General features: G+C 34.8%; 1 protein-coding gene across 10 annotated transcripts in view; it reads right to left on the reverse strand.

The window, feature by feature from the left end:
* Positions 1-17,047, reverse strand: part of GABRA2 (gamma-aminobutyric acid type A receptor subunit alpha2) — a 140,427-nt gene that overhangs the window by 10,012 nt on the left and 113,368 nt on the right. For 9 of the 10 annotated variants that reach the window (XR_011386860.1, XM_051831250.2, XM_051831283.2 and 6 more), the window contains 2 exons: positions 10,987-11,189; positions 4,091-4,270 (listed from right to left, as the gene is read on the reverse strand). Coding sequence is in view for 9 of the 10 variants with exons in the window: in XM_051831250.2 (XP_051687210.1) it covers positions 4,091-4,270; positions 10,987-11,189 (383 nt within the window). In the remaining variant the exon portion in view is untranslated. The remainder of the gene's footprint in view (positions 1-4,090; positions 4,271-10,986; positions 11,190-17,047) is intronic. The other variant, XM_051831261.2, reaches the window with a different exon arrangement.

Raw genomic sequence — 17,047 nt, forward strand, 5'->3', positions numbered from 1 at the left:
TTATTTTAGTTAGGAGTTCTCAAAACATTCAGGTAAAATAACAAAAGAACTCTGTCTCTCTCTCTCACTCTCCACTCTGCCTGTCAATAAATAAATAAATAAATAAATAACAAAAGAACTCTGAAAGCTAAGGAGGATCTGAAAAAGACTCCTGTACTTCATTGGTCTGGGTTCTGCCCTCTCCTCTTTCCCCTGCTTATAAGATATTCTTCCAGAACTGTCTGCAGCTTAAAAGGAGAGATGAGGGACTACCGCTTATAACTTTACAAAAGCTATGAACCAGCTTCCCTTCATAATAATGCATGTTGCCCACATATTACAAATGGAGAATGATCTCCAAATGTGAACCTGATAAGGGAAGGACAGTTAACATCTTTTGAGCACTAGGATGAGTCAGGATGAGTGCAAGCTGAGATGTCATCTCTGGAAATTTTTACTACTGGATAGGAAGTAAATTCCAGTATTAATCTATTATAATTTCATAATGGGAGGCTAGAGAGATTTTGTGACTTGACCAAATCTCCTGTCTACTAAATGGCCAAATAAGCACCCAAACTTAGATATGTCTGACTTCTGTATCTCCACTTTTAAATTATGCTGCAAGACTTTCTGTCTGAGGAAGCTGCTCAAAACTTGGGAATATTTTTGTTTTTTCCAAAAAATATTACAGTTGAGGTTTATACTGCAGGGTCCACTTTCAAAAAGGACTCTTTAACCCAGAAAATATGTAACATACAACATTTATATTATTTCAGTTATATCTAAACATCATTTAAATTGACATTCATAGAGAATCTGGGCTTTGGGAAAGTTCCTTTACCTCTCCCTGCTTAGTTCCTAGTTTCAATAAAGTGAAATAAAATACCACAGCAATATCGACCCGTGGTGATACACAAATGAACTAATGTACAGTACAACCACACTCCACATGGAGTGGAGTGACAATCATAACTATTACAACCTGGACAATGATTCCTGGTATAAAAAATGTAAAGGTAACATAATCTATTTTGTATTTGGAATAAAAATGGATACACATTATATGGAAAAACACAAGGAAAGTTTTATGAAAGTGAGCGATTAAATTGCATCAGAAATTATAGTGTAGGATTTAGACAATTAGATAAAGAAACATAAACTATAAATGTCCTAAGTTGCCCAGAAATCTATAAATAGAAACTCTACTAACCTTTCTTGCTCCCCACTTGAATGCCCTTCAAGTGCTTAGATAATCACAGGGAATACTAAAATTTTTACAAAGTCTAGATGAGAGTAACTAATCAATCAGAAGAGATCCTCTGACCAATCAGAATGAACATTGGTTATAAATAACCAGAAAAGCTCTACCAGCATGCATTAGCGAAGTATCACTGGCCATGCATATATGTGTACATTGTGTGTTTTTTTTTAAATTTTACCTTAACACTCTGCATTCTAGAAAGAGCAGTGCTAAAAATAATTCCAATATGTGTTTGTAATGTGTACTACCTTTCCTATAAAGGAAAAATATTCTTTTTTTATTGTTCTAAGTATGGCTTAAATTTCTGAATTTAAGTGCCAACCATACAGGAGGGCTCAGCATTAACAAGGTGATGGTTTTGGCTTCAAAATGCTACCTTGAAACTTGGCAACAGTACCATTTTCAGGACCAGTAAAAAAACAATATGTAACAGACACAAGTACTATCTTTACTCAAGATCCCAGTGGCTGGCACCTGTAATTGCTTATAAATTCACTGGATGAGGGCAAGGCATCCCTATTATACTACATCTTCTCAATCCTTAGCCATAACACCACTATGCTTTTCTGGCTCAGAATCTGACAAAGTCTTGCTCTAAAGGAAGAAAATAACTCCCTTCAGTGCATTTGAAAATAATAACCCAAAGCTACAGTAAAATGAGTAGTTCCTCTTCATTTAAAAAAAGATATAGAGAGAAAACTACTGTTGATTCATAACTGAATTGTAACTCTTTTATCTTCAAAAGTTGAGTATCTTCTATCCTGAAAGATCAAGTCCATTTAATAAGCTTTACTATTGTTCTTCATAACATAGCTTTGTTAGTGATAGTACCAAACATATCCTTACTTTACCTAAACTATTACCAATTGTCCTACTTAGTGTCAATTGGTATTAAAATAAAAACACTGTGTTGAGGGAAATTGTAGTTTAAAGACTTCTTAGAATATCAAAAAGGCTTTGGATCAATCCAGAGAACCAGCAGACTGAATACTTGGACCACATGACTTGGACTTCACTAGACTTATTTTATTTAATGGCCTCTGACTAAACTGAGACATTTGAAAAGAATCAGTGAATGAAATCTACTGTATAACTGTTCAAAACAATACTCACCATGAGAAAAAAAAAAAAAACTGTAACGCCCTTGCCCGTGACCTTATACAATTTTGGTTTAAATTTTTAAAATTGATTTTTTTTTAAATTAGAAAAAAATTCTAACAGCTCTTATTCCCTAATTTCTTATAGTCTAGTTTAGTGCTATATTTACACTTTACAGAATTTAGGCCACTTCATATCAATTGAAGAATAAGGTCACACATGATCAAAAATATTTAAAAGTGCACATTAAGTGTCTGAAGTTAAAAAGAGGAGCATTAAAAGTTAAGATCAGAATCAATCAGGTGGTAAATGGAGGAAATGAAGGCAAACTGACAGTTAATTTCTATTAATTTTAAGCAATTCTATGGCTTTTGATTCCTTCACATGCATAATTGCTACAGTATCCTTTCATGATTCGTAACTACCATTCTTTCACTGGACTTTTACACTTACATGTACTCCAGCTAATAAAAAACACAAAACATCCAGGAATGGACTACTCAAATTTATTCTCACTTCCTGCTCCAAACTATACACCCTCCCAGCCATCCTTGTATTTTCTCATCTGTTAGTGATACCATAATGGAACCAGGAACTCATAATTAACTCTAAATTTGGTCCCTAATCAGATGTATTTTACCTCAATTTCCCATCACCAGGCTCTTACTGCCTACATTAGGAATCACTTGCTTGCCCTTCCAATGCTATCTGTTGCTTCCTCTGTAAGGACACTTGTAGATATTATTTTTACTTCTCTTTTTCTCTTCATTAACTGTAAGCTTCTTGAAAACACAAACTGCACTGCACAGCTTCTAGCATAGTTCCAGGCACAGAGCTGACTAAAAAAAACCTTTATTCAATGATGAAGGAATGACATGTGCTAGAATGACTACAAGGTAAAAACATATATAGATATAATAACTAGCTTAACATAATATGCATTATATGCTGCATACTTTGGTAGAAACAGAATTCCATAAACTAGTTTACAATTCTCTTATGTAATTTTCCTGAAATTCCTTAATTTTCTTGAAATTCCTTAATTTCACCATCTACAAATGTGGAAGACTGGAAACTACTAAAATAAGCTCAAATAATAAACAATGGCTGTACTTGTGGCTGACATACAAATGGTTGAGGATGTGACTTATTTGGCTTAGAAACAAAACCAATAAATTATGTATCTTTATGCTCTACCTGGAGCGGGTAAGTAGACCATGACACTAGAATTTGTTGACAGCTCAGTTGACACTTAAGTGAAATGAAAGAGGAATATAAGTTGATTTTCTATTTTGTAAATGATGTTTTATAGGATTTGGGATATTTTATTGCTCTGGGTCACTGGCTATATATTTAAAATATGAAATCTAGAAAATTCCTGATTAGAGATATCAAAGTACCATACACCATTGTGGCAGCAGACTTCCTTTAAGAGAGAGAGAAAATAAGGTGCTAGTAATTTGAGCAAATGCTCTCGCTGAAACACAGACACCTATAAGCGAAGTGAACTAGCAAATAAATGAAAATCACAGTCACATGGCTTCAGAGTTGGAAAGTATCTCAGAGACTGTCCCTTCCAACAAGAAAACGGGGCTCTAGTATCAAATACTGAAACCATACCATGTTGCCTTTTTACAGTTACTGTGGCTACCAAAAAGCCCATTACTTGTAAAACAACAACATGCTCCCTGGTCAGGTAAAGCTACTGTTAACTGTCTGAAAACCATCCTGACTGAGAAAAGTGATACTTACAGAAGATTGTTTGAAGGTTAAACAGTCCATCCACTTCTCTAAGTACTCTAAAGTCTTTCCTTGGATTAAACTGGGCCATGAGATAGCTATGTACTTGGACCATATTAGTTTAGCTCCTTGAAGAATTGCTTTCACTGAGTTGTATGTTAATGTAATGACTTCAGCTTTTATTGAAGGGGACTACAAGAAACATCAATATGAAATTTATTACAGCATTTATTGGGAAAAATCTGACATCACTTGCTACAGTACCAGCTTTCTCTAACAGAATATCCACATATTTTGTTTTCTAAGAAAGTGATTTCAGTATATGGAAAACCTTTTCTCATTCATGTTTCAACTTTTTGTTTAAAGAAAAATAATTTTATTCCCCTATATGCTATTTCAATTAACAAACAAAAAAAAAAACTCAGAATGTGAAGCTCAACTACTAATAACGATAGACTGTAGCTAGTGTGCTGGCCCAGCAGTGGACATATATGAGTCTGTTTTTCTGCTTTTCTACTTCTGATTCTACCTTATTTAGTTCTACTTAAATGCATGCATTTTCTTGATAAACAGCCTGAAATGCTTCTGAAACACGGTAAGATGTTAAAAATGTGAATGAATGAATAAACACACTTGAAAATACAGTATTGCCTATGAATATAATAGAGTGACTCACAAAACACTGGCACATTCCCTAAGATATTATGGATATTATGCTGCAATGTGTATGTTTTAAATACATTGTCTAGCATCTTCCACGTTTTCTTAGCCCATTGAAATGTACTGACTCAAGACTCAGAAACAAAACAATCTCAAGAATTAAAGTTAATATATTTTACACATAACTCAATAAGCTATATGCCAGATGTGCTAGGTAACAGTAGATACAATAGTTAATGATACAAAAATATTCTCTCAGATCCTGTAACCTAGGGTTAGAAAAAGATTTACTTATAATTAAACTATAACTCAAAGAGCTATTATAAAAGGAATTTTTGCCATGTGCCATGGAAGCACACAGTGAAGGGGTAGAAATTTTGTCAGTGAGTCTGGAAAGTTTTGAGACTAAGAAAAATCAGACAGATCTTAAGGAATAAGTAGGAGTTCATCAGGTAAGCAAAGAGAGGGTATTATAAAAGAATGATCAGCATATCTTATATCAGAGACACATGAAAAGGCAATATGTTTGGGAAAATGACTGACTTCTAATGGTAGGGGAAGAAAATAATAAAAGCATGACATTTGGATCGATCCTGGGTCTTGGATCTACCATGTATAAGGTGTATAATCCTGACCTAGTAACTTCCCTTGGAAAATCTTCAGATCTAAAACAGAAGTATTTTCTGGTACAATAGAAGTAACTGCATAATAAATAATACAAACTATTTTACTGCTCAAAATGCAAGCAAGTATATGGATCATATAAGCTTATCTACTTAAATACTTACTACTTAAATAATTGCTTTCAATAATTAAAGATCTGAAATTAACGGATCTGATTAATATTTTAGAGTGATAACTCTGGGGAATGGAGTTTGGACTAGAAGTAATGAGCCCTGCATCTCACATCTGTACACATGGGTGTGAAATCTGTCTGGTTTCTAACTGCAGTTCCCTGCCAGTGCAAACCCTAGGAAGTAGAAGTAATGTCTCAGGTAATTGGGTTTCTCCTACTTATATGGGAGAACTGGGTTGAATTCCAAGTTCCTGGCCTTGACACCATCCCAGCCCTGGCCACTGAAGATGCTTGGGGAGTAAACTGTCTGTTCATCTCAAAAAAATTTTAAAAAGGAATAACTCTGAGAGTATTGTAGAAGATGGATTAAAGGAAGACATTATTAGAGAGAGGGAGCCATGGAGAAACTAAAAATAATGACATGGTGAATACATGGTCTAAGGCACTGAGGAAGAAAAATGGACAAGATTTTATGACTAGCTATATATCGAGAGAAACCTGCAAGTTGCTAACCTGTGGGACTGGGTTGTGGCATGAACTGAAGTACTGATTAATGATGAATAATTGGGCCTGGACAGAAGAATGATTGTATCTTGTTTGCTTGTCTCTTTTATACATTTTTATTAAAGATATGTGGAAACTGAGACACTCAGGTAGATTCTGAAAGTTAAGGAAAGTGTAGGGCATGGTTATCAATGATAAGAGTTATAGATTTTGATTTAGCAATACCTCATCATATATAATACCAAACACATAAAATATGCAAGACACTATAGAGAGTGCCAAGGATAAATGATTTATAAAAACAAAGATAGTTATATCATTATCTATGGAAGAGTTAAGACACGCCTGTGCATTTATAACCTATGGTGAGGGCTCTAAGGCCAAGGAGCAGCACACTGTACTACTGACAGTGAGGATCTAATTGTGGGTGGCGGGAGGCAATGGCTCAGAGTTTCCTTGAGGATTTGACATTTGTGCTGAGGATGAGCCCTGCGTATCTGGTCGGGAATGGTAAATAGGTGGCCCTTGTGCTCCGTGTTGCAGGCATGCCTGCAGATATTGTTAGTGAAACCCTGAAATGGAGAGTCACACAGTGAAGAGTGAAAACAAAAAAGAGCATAAAAGAAAGCTGAAATGACTCTCTAAGGAACAGATGTGAGGGAGGCTGGATTCACTCTGAACTCTGGCAGAGAATCTCAAAGCATAGAATGAATAGTGGCAGCTGCCAGGAAGTGGAGGAAAGAAGCTGATATTCTGAGGCCTGTGTTAAGGAGGAAAAGCAGACAGAAAGTTGCTGAATTGGGTCTTATATAGGATTCTAGCATAACGGTAGAAACGTTCCACGGGGATCCTTTGAGAAAAAGTGGAAAATTATTATGATCTTAAAGAGGTTATTGCTGCCTTTCAGTCGCAGGACAGTAAGTGGAAAGGAAAAGCAGATTTTAGTAGGTAGAGAATTGAACTGAAAGTGTAACGAACAGCACAGGATTTAAACAAAAAGGAGGCAGAGGAACAGGGGGCAGTGGATGTGAAAATAGCCTACTGGCTTGAACTTGTTTTTTATAGGATGTTCCAGGAAGGCTTATTTTGCAGGTGGACTCAAAGAGAGTCAAACCACTACAAACAAAAGAGAGCTGCAAGAGACAGGTCTGAGTCTGACTCTGAAAACAGAACGTGTGAAGTTGCAAGTTTCTTAATCAGGAAAGCACTTCTCCATCCCCATTTCCTACTTCCTGAATGAATATTGCAAGCAGGGTCCTGGTTGCCCCCCTACTCCTTGCTATGAAATCTCAAGCCAAGCTCCTTCCTAAGGAGGCAGTTTCTTTGGGGAACTGTACCTTCTGTCTGCCTCCTTGTTTGTCACAAGTAAATAAAGCTTTTCTTTCAGCAATTCCTGCTTAAGTCTGATTATTTAGCAACTCCCCAAGCAAACAGACCCCCGAATACAATAAGATAACATTGTAAACAATACCTTCAAAAAGTTTGAATGGAAAATAAGAATCTGAGGAGGGAATAAGGTACTGACATAGGATCTGGAGAGAGTTTTGTTTCTGCATTTACAGTAAATTAAGCATAGTAAGCAGCGTCATTAGCTGGAACAAAAAGTAGTTAAAAACGGGAAACATGAGATGTAAGAAACAAGACAAGAAAATAATAACTGATGGAGAAGTTTGAGAAAGAAACCAGGAAAAGAATTAAGAGCTATTTAATTATTTATTCTAGTGAAAGTATTAGCTTTAGGCAAAAGGAGGAATACAGGGTAAGAAAGAAACTTCCAGAAGGATTTGTGAGTTGCACAGATACCTTTATATATGGAATAGTACACAAATCTGGAGTCAGCTCTCTTGACCAGCATTACATTAGTAGGTTAAGGTTTTCTTGCCTTATTTCACAGCAGTCTAAAACAAGTGTAAAGTCCTGAACAACCGGAGAACAAAATGTTCTTTGTTTTCTAACATATGGTTTAAAAATAGCTTAATTATAAATAAGATGATTTATTAATTTATTTGTGAAACTAGTTTTAGATATCAGACTACAATCTACCTATAAACTGCAGATTGTGCGATCTATATGTAAATATGTTAAATAATTTTCTTACCACAATATTAACGTTATCTTTGAGTAATTATTACAATAAAGCAAATTTATACTTCCTATTTGCAAGTTCTAAGTTCTTTTCACATGCTCTTTGAATGGAGAAATAATTTAACTGAATCTACATGTTTACAAATGTCAAAAGTGAAGGATCTTTCCTAGACAGGCTAGTCTGAAAGACATAAAAAATACTGTTTTAGGCCGGCGCCACGGCTCACTAGGCTAATCCTCCGCCTTGCGGCACACGCACACCAGGTTCTAGTCCCGGTTGGGGCGCCGGATTCTGTCCCGGTTGCCCCTCTTCCAGGCCAGCTCTCTGCTGTGGCCAGGGAGTGCAGTGGAGGATGGGCCAAGTGCTTGGGCCCTGCACCCCATGGGAGACCAGGAGAAGTACCTGGCTCCTGCCATCGGATCAGTGCGGTGCGCTGGCCGCAGCACGCCAGCCGCGGCAGCCATTGGAGGGTGAACCAATGGCAAAGGAAGACCTTTCTCTCTGTCTCTCTCTCTCACTGTCCACTCTGCCTGTTAAAAAAAAAATACTGTTTTTTCCTTAAAAATTAAATTTCTGAAAAATGAAGCAAAAGTAGACTGTCCTGAAATATCTTTTAGGCAGCTAGGCTTGTTTTGTCCATTGTACTAAAATTCTTTTTATTTCTAAGGGCCTGGCTATTCCAAAGAAAATTCAGAAATATTTTCTAAAATTCATTTGTATCATGAAATCTGAGTGATCATTTATAAATTCATCATTGTAAAGCTTTAAAAACCTTTTCATACAAAGATGCCATCTAACTTCCAGATTGAAGATCAGAAATTCATTTATTCAACAAGTATTTTTTTAAATTCCTACTAAGTTCTAGGTACTGCGCTAGGCATGCTAGCCTTAGAAAAGCGAATGAGAACAAGTAATGTGCCTGCTGTAATTTTCTCTTTAAATAAACCACATGGAGTGTAGTTACATAAACAGTGTTGTTTTCCTGAAAATTATGTTGGAAAATCAGGAATTTTAACATAGATTTATCTTGCTTATGTATGACTTGACATGCAGGTAAACTACATATTCATCAGTAGTAAGTTCTTGCTCTTAGAATGCATTCTCAAAAACTTTTTTTCACTTAGAAGTACTTCCGTTTATCAAGTTTAGGAACTTAAAAGTCACATCGTTTGATATGCCAAATTGCAATGCCCATTTGATACTCTCTACCATTAAATATAACATATCAATACATTTCTATATGTGCACTTATATCACAAAACATAATTTATAATTTTTGTAACATTTACAAAAGACTAATATTTTACTTTCAAGAAATTGTGTGAGACTGCATGTACAACAAAGGTAGCTAAAAAGAAGCAATTGCATATATAAATGAAAAAGCAGTATACTATATGGGAAATGAAAGCATAAATAAAAAAGAAGGTAATGGAAATGCCGAAGTCATCCAGAAGTTATGCATACAAAATTGATCATATTCCTTTTAATATTTATTGGTTGGCTCTGTAAGTTAAGTACAATTTAAATGAAATAAAACAGCATTCTTATTAAAATTTTATAGCATACACAATTAAGAAAAAATGCAAGACTTTTAACTCTTAACATTCCATCTTTGTATGCTTAATCTGCAATATGGTCATAGAAGTGAAACATATATTTTGAAATAATATATACTCAAATCACTAAAAAGGAAATTAAAAACTTTGTCTTTATTGCAAAGCAGCATTTAGTAAGATATAGTCTTAAATGAAATCATCTTAATATAATATTGTACTACTACTAAGAATATATTTCATTATGATACATTTAAAGCCTTCTTATCAGGTAAATAAATAATGATCTACAAAATAAAAAAGGAAAGGACTGGCTATCAATGCACAAAGTACTGGCTTCAGTACTTTGAATCTAAAACTGCATACCAATAATCTCAAAAGAAGTTAATCTTAAAAACAAGTAATTTTGCCCTTTTAGAACATAGGAGTAATTTAAAACTCTTCAACATTCCAGTGCCTACGTGTTTATTGTACAAAGGTAAAAATGCTACCAAGGCTTTTATAACCAAGCAACACATATGGGGCTATTGATCCATTGATGAATCCACTGATAAAGCCTGGAATTCTGCAATAGGAGTAGTTAATGCCTATTTCCTTTTATAACGCTATCATGATGCTGTATGGTGTTTATGAGCATGAACTGGATGGTTGGATTAGAGACTGGGTTCAAGTATATTTACTAACCAGCAGTGTGAGCTTGAGCAAGCACATAACTTTACCAACCATTAGCATTTTCAACAGCAGAAAATAAGAATCAAGAAGAGAACAAAGTTATAAGGTTGCTGCAAAATGACCTGGGAGAGCAAGGTAAAAGGCTTAGCACAGTGCATGACACAGAATCTCATAAAAGAAGCATTACCACTATAAGCACTCCTAAAGGAATTCAGGCAAGAATACACTTTAAAATAAATCAGTATATGTGCATGGATGCTCATATTTCAGTGTTTAGGATAATATTTGTACTAGTTAATGCTATAACCAGTACTCAAACAGTATCTTACACTTTATGTTTCTGTGTGGGTGCAAACTGTTGAAATCTTTATTTAATATATACTAAATTGATCTTCTGTATATTAAGAGAATTGAAAATGAATCTTGATGTGAATGGAATGGGAGAGGGAGTGGGAGATGAGAGGGGTGCAGCTGGGAGGGAAGTTACGCGGGGGGGGGGGGGGGAGCCATTGTAATCCATAAGCTGTACTTTGGAAACTTATATTTATTAAATAAAAGTTAAAAAAAGAATAATATATGTTACAAACTGAATTTGTTAGGGGATTTTGTGAATTATAAGAAGAAACTTCTCACTTACCTTGTCATTTACTACACTCTTCCCATCCCAAGCCCATCCTCTTTTGGTGAAGTAATTAACAGTTGCAAATTCAATCAGAGCAGAGAACACAAATGCATAACAAACAGCAATAAACCAGTCCATGGCAGTTGCATATGCCACTTTGGGAAGAGAATTCCGAGCACTGATGCTTAGAGTTGTCATTGTTAGTACAGTGGTTACTCCTGCAAGAGAAAATACAGGAACCAACAACATCAACAGGTCCAACCAGGACAGCAAGGATGTAGGTTTTCTTTTATTACTTTTCTTTCTTCAAAATTACTTGCAGTGCCATTTTATCAAGTTAAAAAAAAAAACTCTGGAGAAATACAATGTAGTTAATTATCATGAATGGTTGTTATATTTCTTGAGGTTAATAACTGATAACACTTTCAATTTGAATCACTAATTCTATTTTTAAGTTCACTTGAGGTTAAAAGGAATGGAGATATTGAAATAAAATTATCTATTGGTAAAGGCAGGCTTTTAAAATAGACACACTGTCCATTAATATTATTTTGTTTTCAAAAATCCTACCCAAAGCCTTCGGGTGATCTGTTTATTCTTGATTTGAATCATGATAACCAATGGAAAAATAAGTCACACCTGTGATCACAATGGAACTCAAATTAACCAGTTCTTCATTTCAGTATGACTATGGAAGTAAGAAATTAATTCTGAACTACTTAGAATTGTGAAGATATATTTTCGTCCATAACATATTGTAGAATCAATAGAAAATAAAACAAGCCACTAAAACAAAAAGTTGTAATATATAAATCACTTTTTTAAAGAATATTTATACTTTTGTTGGTTTAAAAAGTAATCCAATTGCTTCATTTGAAGGCTGTTCAGTCAGTAGGCAGCTAAATCACAATTGTTAAAAAGAAAGCAGGTGACAACCCAGGAGGTAAGTCATAACATCAGCCAGCAGAATTGTTACAATCTCCTATTTATCAGAGATCCAAAAGAAGCTTAATTAGGCACACAGGGGACACATTATATGAAAAGAAAATGAAAATGTTAAAAGAATTCTAATTCATATTTTGAAATCTTTGTATTTTGTTTTTTACTTTCCCTTAGGATAAAGAAGCTTTTTTTCTCCTCACCTACAACAGTTAGTAATTCAAAATGCAGTAATTCTATTCAATCAAGAGTGAATGCGTCTAGGAATATGACAGTAGTAGTAGGAATAAAAAGTAGAAAAATAAATTCACTTCACCTGCTGTTGAGTCATTATTATAAAACATTTTACAGAAACACATTGTATTTGCATGCACCAAATGGTAAACATTTTATTTTATTTTTTATTGACAAATTAACGTTGTACATGTTCATGGAGTACCATGTTTTGGTTTGACTGAAAAACACATTGTGTAAATTCTAATCAGGATAAATGCATTTATGCCTTCAAACACTTTACACTTCTTTATTGCACATTCAAAATCCTTTTCCCAGTTTTCTTGCATATCTATAGTTACCCTATTATGTAAGATAACACCAGAATACTTACTCCTATCTAACTGTAACACATTAAATAACCACTCCCTACATTTCCCTCCTTGCTGCCCTCCCTAGCCTAAAAATGAAAGTTATAAAGAGGTAACCACTATGATATACATAAATTCTATGAGATCAACTTTTTAGATTCTCATATGAGTGAAATAATGCAATCCTTTTTGTGTGTGTGTGCTTGGTTTATTTCATCAACACAGTAACCTCCAGTGCTATCCATGTTGCTGCAGGTGACAAAAGTTCATTCATTTTTATGACTGAATATTATGACATGTACATATTTTCTCTATCCATTTAGCAGCTGATGTGAAGTTTTAGATTAAGGTGTTTTCTTTGGAAACTTTTGTACAGAAAGTTTTGAACAGAAAGGAAGACAGATATAAACATTTATAAATATGCCTATAAATATGAAAGTATACATGCACACATTCATGTATGCGCACACAATGTAGGAAATGAAAATGTCAAATATATATATGAAAACGTATTTAACTTCACTAGCATTCAAAGAAATACAAACAAAACAATAATGGTTTTGTTTCAAACAACAATATTAGTAAAATATAAGCAAATCGTTAAACCATTCATAATCTCTTGGTATTAGGGAAGATAGGAGGCAATGCAAATCCTCTTTAATAGTGACTACAAGATGGTGTCAGCTAAGATACAGCTGCCTAATCTGAGATAATGAAGATTTTGGCTTAGGTTTTCTTCTGAGTTTTATTGTTTCAGTTCTTACATTTAGGACTTTGGTATATATCAATATAGTTACTTTTTGTGTATAGTGTGAAGCAGATGTGCAAGTTGATTGTTTTGCAAATGTACAGCCAGTATCCCAGCATCATTTCTTGAAAACACTTTTGTTTTTACCAATTATATGATCATGGAAACTTTGTTGAGAGTCAACTCACCATAAATGACTTTATCTATAGATTCACAATTCTATCCCATTGATCTACAAATCTATTTGTATTCAAGTTTTATACTGTTTTGATGATTATAAATTTAGAGTAAGTTTTGAAATCAGGAAAGTTGAGTTCTTTCATACACTTAATTAACATTCTTATTCATTTTCAATATTGTTTTGATTACTCAGGGTACCTTAGATTTCCATGATTTTATGATCAATTTGCCCTTTTCCGAAAAAAAAATCATTGGATTTTGCTAGGCATGGCATTGAATCTGCAGACCATAGTAAGTCTTCTAATCTTTGAGTTCATGATATTCTTCCATTACAAATAATAAACTGATAAATATATTTATATGTGTATAAAGTAAATACAATTTACTTAGAGATTCCTTAATTTCATTTAGCAACATTCAACATACAATTTTTTTTTTTTGCTCCTTGGCTGAATTTCTTTATAGATATTTTATACATTGGGGGAGCTAATGCAATTATTTTTTAACTTCTTACTCAGATTGTTCATTGCTAATTTATAGAAACACAACTGATTTTTGTGCATTGATTTTGTGCCCTGCAACTCTAATGAATTTAATAGTTTTAATAGTTTTATGTGGTTTAGTAAGAATTTTCTATATTTAAGACCATGCCATCTGCTAATAGAGTCTTACTTCTTCCTTTCCAATTTGCATGTCTTTTATTTGTTTTTCCTGCCTAATTGCCCTGGCTAGGACCTGCAGTATAATGTTGAATACAATTAGTGAAAGTAGATTTTCTGTGTGTTCTTGGTGAGTGGTAGAAGGTATTCAATCCCTCACCTCTATGTGCAATGTTAGCTTTATGCTATTCTTTGATGTCCTTAATTAGGTTGCAGATATTTTATCATTGCTACTTTATTTTTTTATAACAAAAAAACTATGATTTTTCAAAAGGGCTTTTTATTGATATTATTTTGTGTATTTCTTCCATTATCCAGAAATGCACTATATTGCATTGACTTATTTTTATGCATTGAATCAACCTTGCATCCTCATCAGTCATGATATGTGATCATTTTTAAAGTGTCTCATTTCAGTTTGCTTGTACTCCTATTTTGCTGAGGTATTTGCATCTACGTCGATAAAGAATTTTGATCTGTAGGAGTTTTTCCCTTGTGATTTCCTTATCTGGTTTTGTGTTCTTGGTGACATCATCCAATAGAATGTGTCAGGAATTTTCACTGTTCACCTATTATTTGGAAGAGCATGATAAAGTTTGTTGTTGATTTTTAACAAAAAAAAATTTATTTGAAAGACAGAGCTCCAGAGAGAGATAGAGAGTCCATTCACTTGTTCACTCCCCAAATGGCCACAATAGCCAGATATGGGCCAGGTCAAAACCAGGAACCAAGAACTCCACACAGGGGTCACACATGAGTGGCAGGATCCCAAGTAATTGAGCCACATTCTGCTTCCTTCTCGGGTACATTAGCAGGAATCTCAATCAGAAGTAGAGCAGTAGACAAGCTGACTTGCCCCAAATTGATGATAATGAAAAGACTAAGAGTCAAAGGGAGCACATAAACAAGTCTAGTACCTGCTAATACTAACTGATAAAATAAATAAAGGGGAGAGTGATCCAACATGGGAAGCGAGATACTCAGCAGACTCATAGAATGGCGGATGTCCTAAATAGCACTCTGGCCTCAGAATCAGCCCTAAAGGCATTCCGATCTGGCTGAAAAGCCCATGAGAGTATTTCAGGCATGGAAAGCCAAGACACTCTGGCAAAAAAAAAAAAAAAAAAAAAAAAAAAAAAACCTAAATGAAAGATCTCTGTGAGTGAGATCCCAGTGGAAAGAACAGGTCTTCAAAGAAGGAGGTACCTTTCTCTGAAGGGAGGAGAGAACCTCCACTTTGACTAGGACCTTGTCTAAAGATAAGAGTCGGAGAACTCAAGGGGCTTCCATAGCCTTGGAAACTCATGACTGGTGCATAGGGAGATTACTGATGCCATAAACAGGAGTGTCAATTTGTAAAGTCAACAACGGGAGTCACTGTGCACTTATTCCTCATGTAGGATCTCTGTCCTTAATGTGCTGTACATTGAGGCTTAATGCTATAACGAGTACTCAAACAGTATATTTTACTTTGTGTTTCTATGGGGGTGCAAACTGTTGAAATCTTTACTTAATGTATACTAAACTGATCTTCTGTTAAAAAAAAAAGAAGAAATTATCAACTCCCATCTTGACTCTCACTGGGATTAAACATGACAATAGGTCTGATCTGATTTCATCATCATTTAAAAAAAAATCATCTATTATTTTTCACTTTATGTTTCTGTGTGGGAGCAAACTGTTGAAATCTTTACTTAATGTATGCTAAACTGATCTTCTGTATATAAAGAGAATTGAAAATGAATCCTCATGTGAATGCAAGGGGAGAGGGAATGGGAAAGGGGAGGGTAGCGGGTGGGAGGGACATTATGGGGGGAAGCCATTGTAATCCATAAGCCGTACTTTGGAAATTTATATTCATTAAATAAAAGTTAAAAAAAAAAGAAGTAGAGCAGTAGAAACTCAGAACAACACTCCGATATGGGATGCTAGCATCCCTTAATGTTGATGCTTGGGGAAACTGTTTGGCTTTTTGTTTGAGCCGTGGATGGAGACACCTGGATGGGTTTGAGTTCTAACTTTGGTTCTCATTCCTGCTTCCTGCTAATATGTACCCTGGAAGGAAGGAGATGATGGCTCAAGTAGCTGGATCTCTACCACCCACACGGGATACCTAGATTGAATTCTAAGCTGGTCTGGACAAGCCTCAGCTATTGCTGAAATTTGAGGAGTAAACCAGTGGATAATTCCCATCTTGTGGATGGGAACTTTGTCTGTCTCTCTGTTTCTCTGCCATCCTTATAAATAAAATAAAATATTAAATAAAATTATTGATGTTAATTCTTTGATAGAAACATATATACTTGGATTTATATAACAATACAGATATAACTTTATGAACTGCATAAAACGAAAAGGACACTCACATACAATTACAACTTTAAGGAATATACTACCTGGGGTCAGAGCTGCAGCTCCAGGACCCCATATGGGTGCCGGTTCTAGTCCAGGCTGCTCCAGTTCCAATCCAGCTCTCTGCTATCGCCTGGGAAAGCAGCAGAAGATAGCCCAAGAACTTGAGCCCCTGCAATCGTGTGGGAGACCTGAACGAAGCTCCTGGCTCCTGGCTTTGGATCAGCTCACCTCTGGCCATTGTGGCCATTTGGGGAGTGAACCAGCGGATGGAAGACCTTTCTCTCTGTCTCCCCCTCTCACTGTCTGTACCTCTACTTGTCAAATAAATGAATGAAAACCTTTAAAAAAAAGAATATACTACCTGAACTGAATGAATAAAAAAGAAAATGGACTTATGACAGATTTTAATTATTTTATATTTTGATATTTTAAAATGAACCAGAAGGAAAATTAAAGAATGAGATCTATAGGCATATGATCCAAGATGGTAAAACTAGTTAACTGTGAGAATGAATAATGAGATTTTATTATTTTATTTGTTTTTTTTTTTTACTGCAGCAAATCTGATTTGCCTTTTTGATAAGAAAAAACAATTTCATTATTAATCTACT

Source organism: Oryctolagus cuniculus, chromosome 2, assembly GCF_964237555.1.
Source record: "Oryctolagus cuniculus chromosome 2, mOryCun1.1, whole genome shotgun sequence".
Taxonomy (NCBI): Eukaryota; Metazoa; Chordata; class Mammalia; order Lagomorpha; family Leporidae; genus Oryctolagus; species Oryctolagus cuniculus.